General features: G+C 41.4%; 1 protein-coding gene across 1 annotated transcript in view; it reads left to right on the forward strand.

Annotated features, from left to right (window-relative positions):
• Window positions 1-9,681, forward strand: part of TAMM41 (TAM41 mitochondrial translocator assembly and maintenance homolog) — a 243,086-nt gene extending 233,405 nt beyond the window's left edge. Inside the window, exon 8 of the mRNA XM_078661406.1 lies at window positions 9,035-9,681. Within this exon, the coding sequence (XP_078517532.1) occupies window positions 9,035-9,111 (77 nt within the window). The 3' untranslated portion in view covers window positions 9,112-9,681. The remainder of the gene's footprint in view (window positions 1-9,034) is intronic.
• Window positions 9,682-12,459: the final 2,778 nt, after the last annotated feature.

Genomic DNA, 12,459 nt, shown 5'->3' on the forward strand with positions numbered 1-12,459 from the left:
TATTATATATGCGCTATCTCAGACAGGCTATTGAGGCCAGTCTGTGCCCTGTTGAACTTTAGAATAAGATATGCTTCTTTCTGTAATAGAACTCGCTCGACGTCATGGCATTTAGACTAGGGATTCATGGTGTACAGTACAGACCATTGGAGTTGTTGTTCGTTGTGGCCCTTTTCGCAGAAATGTTCTACCATTGGAGCAGACATTACCTGCTTCTTAATCCGGGATCGGTGCTGGCTGATTCTTTGATTCACTTGTTGGCTGGTTTTTCCTATATAAAGGGACTGGCACGGACATAATACCATGTAGACAACATTCTTAGTTCTGCAATTGGAGAAATCCTTGTGTCTCCACTTTTTGCCTCGGTGAACAAACTCATCACCTTCAATTGTACTGGAACAGGCGACGCAATTTCCACACTTATGGTGGCCTTCAATCGGCTTAAGGTTCCATTGCGCAAGTAGATCGCTTTTAGGCTTTGGAATAGCTATGTCCGCCCTAATGAGTTCTTCACCAATACTGCGATTTTTTTTTTTCTGTAGGCAAAAATGGGTTTGGAAAACGGGCAATTCAACCCCTCCAATAAATGCCAGTTCTTTAAAACCGCTTGTCGTAGTTTGTGTGTGTCCGAACAGAAAGTTGTAACGCACACAAGTTTGTTCAATGGTGTGCGTTGTTTGGGTTGCAAAAGACATTCCCTAGGCGTGTACTTAGCACGTTTGAGTGAATGCTTAAGGAGCTTCCTAGGGTAGCCTCTTTCTTGCATATCGGAACAAAAAGCTCGTGCATGTCGCTCATACTCCTGCACATCTGAGAAATTGCGCCTGATTCTGAGTAACTGTCCATAGGGCAGATTAGCTTTTAAGCTACGCGCTCATGCATGAGCGACATGCACAAGCTTTTTGTTCCGATATGCAAGAAAGAGGCTACCCTAGGAAGCTCCTTAAGCATTCGCTCAAACGTGCTAAGTACACGCCTAGGGAATGTCTTTTGCAACCCAAAGAACGCACACCGTTGAACAAACTCGTGTGCGTTACAACTTTCTGTCCGGACACACACAAACTACGACAAGCGGTTTTAAAGAACTGGCATTTGTTGGAGGGGTTGAATTGCCCGTTTCCCAAACCCATTTTTGCCTACAGAAAAAAATCGCAGTATTGGTGAAGAACTCATTAGGGCGGACATCGCTATTCCAAAACCTAAAAGCGATCTACTTGCGCAATGGAACCTTAAGCCAATTGAAGGCCACCATAAGTGTGGAAATTGCGTCGCCTGTTCCAGTACAATTGAAGGTGACGAGTTTGTTCACCGAGGCATAAAGTGGAGACACAAGGATTTATCCAATTGCAGAACTAAGAATGTTGTCTACATGGTATTATGTCAGTGCCAGTCCCTTTATATAGGAAAAACCAGCCAACAAGTGAATCAAAGAATCAGCCAGCACCGATCCCGGATTAAGAAGCAGGTAATGTCTGCTCCAATGGTAGAACATTTCTGCGAAAAGGGCCACAACGAACAACAACTCCAATGGTCTGTACTGTACACCATGAATCCCAAGTCTAAATGCCATGACGTCGAGCGAGTTCTATTACAGAAAGAAGCATATCTTATTCTAAAGTTCAACAGCGCACAGACTGGCCTCAATAGCCTGTCTGAGATAGCGCATATATAATACTTGTCTGGTAAAATTCATCAGAGCTGACCTACATCGGTTTGACATCCCTGGTTTGACCTGTGGTCCTTTCGATCTATTTCGATAATTTAAAAAATTGTGGTCCATGGCCATGATATGTGTTGAGAATAACATCGTATGATGCTCAAGTTGCAATATACTTCAAATCTTGAGAAGTACCTTTAGCATGGGGTACAGTACCAATGCGCTTCATAATTTATCAGCGCATACACCAAAAATGTCATTAGTTTGATCGCATTAGCACGATAAAATGGATAGGCAAACATGTCGCGTATATATGTGTCTCCATGGCGACTAGAATATGCGATTTGATTAAATGCGACTACAAGTCCCATAATGCAATTTTGCACCAGGAAGTATAAAACAAGTCCCATAATGCAATTTTGCACCAGGAAGTATAAAACAAACAGAAAAGTGCGGCGGCCATCTTTATTGAAAGAAAGCAGACTCGAGGGCGGGCGTGCTGTGGCAGAGGAGCAGGTATTTACAAACACCGCCTTATCGTGGTCTGAGCTTTCATTCAATATTTTTGAGAGAGCTTTTTTTTAAATCGGCGTGTCGTTCTATTACAGGACGGTGACTGCGGTTTCTCCCTTTAAATCTTTAAGAACAAGATACTTCAGTAACGTAGGCTAATTCTTCTGTGAGTTATATCCACTCACTTAGAATGTTTTGAAAAAAACACATGATTGAAACCTATGCCATTACTGTTGTAGAATTACACCTTGATGGTGACGTCTTACAAGCAAAATTCGCCGTGCTACGGCAGTTCACAAAAAATAAGGTACGCTTCTCCCCTTTTTTTTACATCTTTGACTGGAGCTTGATAATTAAAAGACCCGAATGGGTTAAATTGAAAACCAATTTCCCATCTTTTTTAGACATCTCTGTCTGGCCACCACAATAACTAGCGAGTTGGACCACAAGAAGATTAACCATCACGCCCCTCTTTAAAACAATTTTGGTATGTAGCTATCCTTTATTATCACTCCTTGCCCACGATTGGAGAAAGGCACTCACTATGAATTTGCCTGTTAAAGTAAAACAATGTCTTTGCATCTTTTCAGATACAAAGAATAAAAAGCCCTGATGATAGACCAGTGACTTTGTGCCTGGTTCTTGAAACGCGTCGGCAGTCTTTCTTGGGTGGAATAAATTGTCAACTTCACGACACTAGGACCGGCTGGTCCAGTATTTAAGCGTTTACAAGCTATTAAGTTGCTTATACCCCCTTGGAAATCATTTTTCTTCATGTTTTTATTGTAATATTTGTTGGTTGTGATGTAATTATAATTTTTTGTAATGTTTGATGCAGAAACGTTTTTTAGTGTGTAAACAATGTTTGTCTTTTGATGTATGTACAAAGTGTATTTAGTCTTGTAAATATTCCAATACGTAGTCCTTTATTCTGTTATCATTTTTTGAAAATTTGAAAAAAAGCATAAAATGATAGACACTGAGTAATGCTGTCTGTGGTTACAATAAACTGGTTTCTTACCCTTCTTGAATATTGAATGAGTAATTGTGGGGTGGGCACTGTGTGTTTTTGCAATGTGAATATAGGAAGGCATGTAAGTTTGGTGCCAGTGACTCTGGAACATGTCACACTAGTAGTGAACTTATAATGTCTTGCTTACCTAATAAGCTTTCCATCAACGACCAACATTGGGGGAGGGATGGGTGTGTAGTAGTCAAAAATTAATTTACTTGCAAAATAAAAACTGATAAGGACCCAACAGAAGTGTGTTGAAGGGCACAAGCTCAAGGCTACCTGGTGTCCATAGTGTTTTAGGGCCTTAGGTCACTTTGATGTGTTTTATTGTCTGATTACGTGCTGGCAGTTTGACATAGCATAGAATCTGGTGCCTTTGGTTACTGGGCTCCTTTCATAATAAGTTTACTTGAGATTGACGCAGGTACAGCGACTAGTTTTTTTGGTTCTCTCACTCGTTGTCTGCCCCTGCTAGAGTCTACAGTGGTGGTTTTTGTAGTAGCCTTCTGGTTGTGCACTGCACATTTAATGTTGTTTTTAAAAAGTCAAGAAAATTAAATTTACTTGTGACAGGCTTGTTTTGATGCATAAAATGTCATGTTATGTTATGTGTAATTGTAAGGCGCGCTATCATCTCAAGGTTATCCTTGTGCTGAGAAGCTGTGTGTTCCTAGCCCTGCCTGTTGGTAGGTTGTTTAATTGAAAAGACAGGTTTTCAGTTTCTTGCAGAATTCAGAAAGCAAGGAGGTTCTGATGCAGAGTTGGAAGTCTTTCCATGCTTTAGGAGCGATGTAAGAGAATGCTCATCATTCTGATCTGGTTCTGTGTATTCGTGGGATGTTTGCGAGTAGGAGTACTGCACTGCAGAGGTGTCTTGATGGTTAATGGAACAAGATCTTTCCCAGCATTTTCAGGGTGTGGGAACAGGATGCAGTGACAGCGTTGACTTGTGCTGTCATGTCCAGTTTGCTTTTGATGATTATTCCGAGGTTCCAAGTGTGGGTTCTGGGTGTGGGTGTTGGTCTGAGTTCGGCCTGCCACCAGTTGGAGTTTCCATAGGGAGGTGTTCTTGCCAAAGATCACTACTAATAGCTTGTCGGTTTTGAGCTTGTGACAGTTGGTGTTCATCCAGTTAGCAACTCAGTTAAGCTAGCAGTGAACTTGCTTTTGTGTTGTGGGTCTTGTCTGAGAGCAGGGGTGTGGAAGTTTTAAAAAAAATTACTTGTCCAAAGGACAAAGTGCTACAGAAATCTTCTTGTCCTGTAATAAAATCCACTTGTCCCCTTTACTATCTAAATCATTTAGCTGCTGCTTTTACTAATCGGTTACACCCTCCTAAGTAAAGTTGCCCTCTGCTTCTGCCCAACAGTAGTAAGCAACCACGCAAATTCCTTTACAGCAACCGATACAATTCTATATTCCTCTCACCATAAAGGCTAAACACATCCCCTTTCCTCTCAATTACAGTCCATAACTCTTCCACTGACTCATCATAGGCTCCATCCCATCACCCTTTGCTTCTATTCCTTCACACTATAAGCTTCATGTTACCCATTTCTCTCAATACAGACAGAATAGTGTTATCCCTCCTCTTCCTCATTACAGGATACAGGTTCCCTCCCCTATTCATCCACTACACAGAATACAGGTTTCATGCTTGGCCCATTTGTCTCCAACTCACTACATAGTCTAGGCCCCTATGGGTGAGTAATGCTGTGGCTCGTGAGCATGTAGCATAAAAGACACTTGTGGCAGACTTACTAGCCAGGAGAAAAGAGACAGATGGTGGTTACAGTGAGTTCTCAGAGTGGAAATATGTGGGACCTGAGTTTGAGATGCGAGGGCTATAGTGATGAAGTAGTGTACAAGAATGCAAGGAAGTGTGCAAAGAGGATGCTGGGAAGAGAGGTGGTCAGGTTTGTAGAACAGGATTTGAGGCGCTAAGCAGGGAGTGAGCAGAAGAAAGAAAGATGAAAGTGACGAAAAGGGACTATAGCCACTAGCAACTGAAAGGTACAAGACAAACCCGAAGCATCTGTAAGATTATGGGTTCACTTTTCTTAGCAAGTAGGCAGGAGTTGGTTTATTCCAGGCAGGAAGAGCAATTTGGTTTAACCCCCAATATTCTGGTTTATAGAAGCATCTTTCACCCCTGACGTCAGTAGGCCAACACCCTGGGAGGTTGAGGAAATCAGAATAAACAGGAAACACAACAAAAGCGGCCTCAGAAACATAAAACCCAATAACCTACATATATTTAAGGCAAATAACCTCAAACTCAAGACACAGTCAATACTCGCAGTGTAACAGACATGCTCTGAACTTGATCATTCTGGGCGAAAGTACCATAAATGCAAATTGAAATTGAAAAAGCGAAATACCCTGTATATTTAGTGTACATTCACTGTAAATTGCAGATCCTAGCACATGACTATAATATAATAAAATGCACTCTTTTGCCACTTTTTGCAGCTTTAATTATAGTTGATTAATCAGCATGCGCTATTTTGAAATCAATGTATGTGTCCTGGGGTGGCTCATGATAGACTTGTTGCTAGCCGAATAGTCCCACTTAACCGCAGAAGCTGCTGGCTTCCTGCTTGGCCTATAGTTGATTTAAAATGTTTATCCCCCTTCCAATGGATTAACCGTTTAACCATGGTACTCTCATCCTCAGGGGAGGTACTGCTGCTAATTTCTGACACTGCAGAGCTTGCAACAGCCACTTCATCTTCATCTTCAGGCCCAGAAGCCTGAAACATCAGATAACGAAAATAACCTGCCCCACAATCCAGAGAATCAACAAGTACTTTAAGCCCACCTGTAGCTTACAGTTTATTTTTCGTGAGCCAGGACTATAATTCCTGTCTGAGCCTCTGTCGAGCTGAGCAATATACGTTGAGGGAACAGTAAGACTGACTAGCCAAGCCAGGGACTGCATATAAATATGAGTTTTACCACTCCCTCCGAGCCAGAGACTAGAGTCAAACCTAACTAAAGTGGTTTTAATTACGGGGGCGGAGCTGAGCCGACGAGGGGCTTAGTGCAGGCGCCTCTCCAAAATGCAATGTTATTGAGTCAGGATTAGAAGTGGTAGTAATAACAAGAGGGGCCGTCACAACAGAATGCACACTGACCTGAGACTTGCATGTAGAGGAGGGAAGACAGGGTGACTCACTTTGCAGCATAGCCGCTTTAGTGATGACTTGTGTGCTGCTTGCTGCTCCTCCAGTGTGCATCCCCTGGATGTTATCAGTGAATGTAACCACTGCTCCGGGCGGACCCATAGATTGACCATCTTGCCGGTTGCATAAGTTATTTGGGAGAGGCGTGCTTTCAACACCAGGACAAGCTGTAGTCAGCAGTTGGTTCTGGCCACCAGTCACAGTAAAGAAATCGTCAATGGAAGGCTGCAGTCCAGAGCCTTAGTTCAAGCCAGTCAGATTAGTGCTACGCAGTTTCACCAGATTCTTAGCATCATGCCGCCCGTGGCGGTCTCTGTCTTTCCCACCCACGGCCGCGCTGAAAAGGGAGGGTGCGGGGGCGTTGGTGATGATTTCTCATGTGAGAGCAGGGGCGGGGCGACGCCCCCCACTATGCCTTTGCATGCCGCATCTCCAATTTTCTGTATATCGGGTTTCTGCCTCCCCTGGCCCTGGCCTATGCCCTCATGTTCTCCTCACGTGTGAGGAGCATCAAACAGCAGAGACACTCCTCCACCCGTTCCCGGGTTTTACGTGACGACTTTGGCGGGATTGAAGAGAGTGGCTCCTTCTGGTCATCATTTGATCTGCGAAGCGGAAAACTTCGGAAGTGCCGATAATCAGCATTTGAGCTGCCGGGCCCGCCAGTAACACAGACTCTGCCATTTAACTCACACAGCTAATCACACGCTAGAGCCCAGTCATGGGCTTATACTACCAGGCAGAGACCTCCAAAGGTTCTCTAGCTTTCTGCTAACATTTTTGATTGGCTGTGAGCCCCAGAGTGCTCACAGATCGTTTATTATTTATGTGATTTAATGTCTACTTGTCCGTCGGACAAAATAGACAGTAAATCTTCTTGCCCATCATAAAAATCAACATGGTTCGGGCGTCGGGCCATATGATTCCCCCACTCCTGGAGCGGTAGTGTACGAGTTGTGTGTCATGTGCATACGAGAAGAAGTTGATGTTGTGTGTGCAGATGACATTGGCCAGAGCGATCATGTATGTGTTGAAAAGGGTGGGACTGAGCGATGAACCTTGAGGCAGGCTGACGATCAGTTTGCGGACTACCGAGGAGCAATGTGCCAGATTGACAGCCCGTCCTTTAAGAAGGAACAGATAGTGGATCCTTGGATGCCATTCTCGTGCAGGCGCCTGATGAGGATGGGGTGTGAGTCCATGTCAAATGCTGCAGAGAGGTCCAGGAGACTGAGGGCTGCGGTGTCACCTTTGTCAGGGATCATGCAGATGTCATCTGTAGCGCCGTAGAGAATTATTTCTGGTTGTGCCTGAATCTGGACTGTCGTGTCGAGGAGCTGGTGGTTGCTGAGGTGGTCGGTCAAGCATTGGTTGATTAGTTTCATCACTTTCTAGTGGACACATTAATGAATTGTTCTAGAGAATGTATCACAGGTTACTTGGCGAGCGGAATCTTGGTTTGTGGAATGCATCAAGCAGTTGTGATTAGGGAGATTGTATATATTTTATGGATTTTATCCGTTGTTTTGTTGGCTTAGTAGCTTTGCCTTCCGTGTTATTTGATGAGCCGGTGCCTGGATTTATATATGTCATTTCGCAAAGGTCCCTCTGACCATTACTGTACAGGCTGTAGCTATGATTTACTCTGGGGTAGAATACGTTGTGTACTTCTTTAACTGTGTTTCAGATGTGTGCCAAGTGAGTGAAAAGTTAGTTTCATGCGGGCTTTTACTTTGAGCTGTTGCTTTTCCCTCTCTCCACCTCTGGGATTTTGTTTGACATGTCCGAGCACCGTCTATTGACTAGGTTCGCATTATGGAAGTGTTCCACTAAGGATGCGTTTGCTGTTTTACATTTTATCCTAGATTTATGCTAATTATCCGTGATTTTATTATCTAATCTGTTTTGCCAATGTAGGTTAGTTTACATGGACAGTGGACAATATACACTACACATTTTGTAGTACAGTTTTGATTGATTGTCACGTTTTATATATAAATTCTGTTCTGACAATGGTTTGATTACAGACTGTGCAAGTTCCATATTTTTGGGGTCCATCATGGTCTGGCTGTTTGGGCTGTTTTTATGTTAACTTTGAATCACTCTGCCTATATGTGTCTAATTTGTGTAAAAAAAATCTCCAAATGATATCTCTAATGATCCATGGATTGAGGTGGCACGAAGGTGCGGTTTTATTATCTAATCTGTTTTGCCAATGTAGGTTAGTTTACATGGACAGTGGACAATATACACCACACATTTTGTAGTACAGTTTTGATTGATTGTCACGATTTATATATAAATTCTGTTCTGACAATGGTTTGATTACAGACTGTGCAAGTTCCATATTTTTGGGGTCCATCATGGTCTGGCTGTTTGGGCTGTTTTTATGTTAACTTTGAATCACTCTGCCTATATATGTCTAATTTGTGTAAAAAAAAAATCTCCAAATGATATCTCTAATGATCCATGGATTGAGGTGGCACGAAGGTGCGGTTTGAAAAGAGCAGGGCAATAATGTAATTTATTGAGTCTGCGAGTAATTGTGTTTACAGTAGGTGGGATTTATGTTGAATTTTGGCAGCAGCAGTATGTTTTGTCAGTACAATTCGAATTGTTCATTCTTGGTGGGAGTTGCCTAAACAAATCTCTTTTCTTTTTCAGGCGTGAAGAAAACAGTTTCTTACAGCATGAGGAAAATGTTCAAAATGTGGAAAGGATGGCGCAGGAAGGACTCTTGATTTTTCTTTTGTAACATATGGATGTCTGCCCATTGTACATAAATAAAGTCACTTCTTTCCGAAAAAAAGCTTCTCGTGCTTTCCTGTACCGAAGTAATTTGATAATTTATTTTGTTAAAAATTGAAATAATTTTTTAAGAGGATTTACACGATCATTAAAGCCCTCTGTACTCCATTCATACTGCTTTGATCTCCATCGATTTCCTCATTTCTGGTCCTGATCCTGGTGTATTTGTTGCTGTTATATTTAGTGTGGCTACAACTAGCCCAAGCACAGTATTGTCTTTAAAACCATGAATCCGTTTACTGTTTCTAAACCATGAGAACACAATTTCACTACAAGTTTCTAATGGATTCCATGTTGTTCCTGTTATTCTGTAACATAATACCTCCCTGTCTCAAGAACAATATGTGAGGAAGAAAGAAATCATTGCAAGAAGTCAAGCAGGAGTGTCAAACTGGTACAGTCACTAAAGCATGAACCGGCATTGGACATCTGCAGTGCACTTTCAGCAAATATTTGTTTCGCCACAAAGTGTAATCTCAAAATAAACGGCAATATGTACAGAATGCACATTTATTCTTGGCAAGTATCTCTTGAACATGCACATGTACAGCGTTGGCTCTGAAGTGCATTTTCCAGACACTGCGGTGCCAGAATTATCACATGTGCAAAATTTACAATCTGGAGCACATTTAATGTTTCTCTCCCCCCCCCCTGCCCCCCCCCCCAATCCCCTTACACTTTTCTGCGGGAATTGTGACTTGTGATCAAGAAGTCACTCTTATTCACTTTTGCAAATACTTCTATACTTGAAAGTTATTGCTGTGTTTCTAATGTAGCCACTTGTGGCAATGGTGTTACATAACAATTCATATGAATTGGGGAATAAACAAAAAAACACTCTACTTTTTACTGTCCTCCCACTTATTAATCTTTTCACATTCATGATTTGAAAATTGAAAATTGAGGATGTATTATTATTTTGCGAATTCATTTAGTTTAAACAGACTGCATTTTGTGATGAAATTTGTATACAATTAATTATACATCAAGTTGATGTAGCCTATGTATTGTTGCAAACAAAAGCAGTTCCGAAAATGTTTTTGTGGCTGGTTTAAGGTGATCTCGTTGATAGACTGTAAGTTACTCAACGCATACTTGAAGGATTATTACAAATTGATTAATAGTACGTCTTTTTTTAACAATAGTCGATGACTAAGGTACCATAAACTGAGCTAAGCTGAACCTTCAGTCAAAACAACTGACATTTATTTGTACTGAGATGTAATCCTAATTTGCTAAACTGTGTTTTTTAAGGACCGTGTATAATACAACCTTCTGACTATTTTGCTATAGTTCAGTGTGCTCAGACACTTTTTCATTCCCCTGTTTCCACTGATAATTAATATTTTTTATGATTGCTCACATTTTGCATTAATAAACATTTTTGTGTATCTCAAAGTAAATTCTGTAAGGCATGCAAGACTTTTTTTACAAAAAAGAATTGGAAATGTGTGGTAGTGAATACATTTAAGTAGCTCTGTGTGTGATTTCATGAAGCAGGGGAATATAAGCTATTCAAGAAATTTCCTGTTTCAGGTCTTTGATGTGAATGTCTAAATAATGGAACTACTCTAGTGTATATGTCCAATATCCAGAGGCATTAGTGTTACTCAAACTGTTAATGAGTGAGAAAATGTGTAGTTTTATTTTGCTTCAAAGCCAGAGTGGGTTACATCAATGCACTGTTTGCTTGACCTCGTACTAGTGAAATACTGTTGGAACAAGATGCTTCTAGAAATGGAGATAGATGGATGGAGGGTTTCTGAGTACCAAGTGTCACTGGGAGACATGCCAAAAGGAGGCAGTGCATATGGTAAGAGTGTGTGTGTTTTGGGGTATACAGCGAAAATGAAGTGTTCTAAACTTAGAATCCTTCATTTCGCTCTTAATCCATCACATTTCCCATGGTTTATGTTATCCTTCCGAAATTTGATATGTACTTTTGCCCCCATGTCATCCGTACCCCCTTGATATAAGACAATGAAGTCATTTAGGACGAGTTACTTTCAATGCACTCTTCCATAATCAAAACCAAGTTTTTCTGTCATCAGTTCTGGATTATATATGTTACCCACCTAATGTTTGAAAATAGTATGCAATTTGGAGGCAATGATCTTTTGTGTTCCTTTCCTAATTTCTATGAAGTCATTTATAACAAATAATATTTTATTAGATAAACTGAGAACGCATACCAAATTAAAAGTCTGATGGTTGGATTGCTATATAAATGACACCAAAACCCGAGCTTGCTTTGTGGACCATAACACTCCTGTCATCCTTTAGGTCTTTCCAGGTCTCGCTTGACAGCCCAATTTTTTGCCAGACCTATTATTACAAATTCTTTAATAGACACATAGAGCGGGCTTTGACTCCACTCGAAGGAGCACCAAATGCTGTTGGTGTATCATTATGCCTACTATGGAGTGCTTGCATTGCGATGCATCATGGACTATTTTACATCTCAAAAGGACACAGAAAGATCAAATGTTATGTTACATTTAACTGTTATACAAATCAGTCTTTTTGGGTACTTTTTTCACTGCAGCAGTCTTTTTTTTAATATATTGTATCAAATTCACAAGAGGTAATGGGAGGAATGCTTGCAATAAGTCTAACCACTTCAAAACGCTTGGAGTAGCATTCCAACCAATCGTTCATTTGCACACCAAGCCACCTCAGTTTGGACCCAGCCATATTCGAATAGGTCTTGACCCTGTTCCAATCGAAACAGTCCCGTCAAGCTGCCCCCAACTGACGAGCCTTAACCAAGACAAATCCAGTCTGCAGTTGCTTGTGTTTGGTTCAGAGAGGATCAGGCTTGGAACTTTGCCTCTTTACCATCCTTTTGATTAGCTGACTTTTATGCTTAAACTGGTCACTTTTTGGGAACCACTATTTTCTTTATCATTAGGCACTCCAAGAGAGAGTGTGTTTTCTAGCTCTCCTTGTGTGCTTCTTGTGATCTAAGCAGTGACTGTCATCTCATTCTGCACACCTCGTGCCCCCACCCCCATGCTGCACAGCATTTCAAAGTCCGACATGGCTGAGGAGCCTGATTGGACATATGATGTGATCGACATGCGTCCTATAAATTACAATGGGTACTAACTTTATGAGCTATCTCTTTGCCTTAGTAATTACATGTTTGTTTCCTCTGTGTGGCATAGTGCATTCTCACCAAGGCAAATGTAGAAACCGAGTGCACACACTGTTCAGTCCAAACTGGAAACATAAATGTGACAGTAGTTATACTGTTATGACATACTACTTGCTATTTGTTA

This window comes from Lissotriton helveticus, chromosome 9 (assembly GCF_964261635.1).
Source record: "Lissotriton helveticus chromosome 9, aLisHel1.1, whole genome shotgun sequence".
NCBI classification, from domain to species: domain Eukaryota; kingdom Metazoa; phylum Chordata; class Amphibia; order Caudata; family Salamandridae; genus Lissotriton; species Lissotriton helveticus.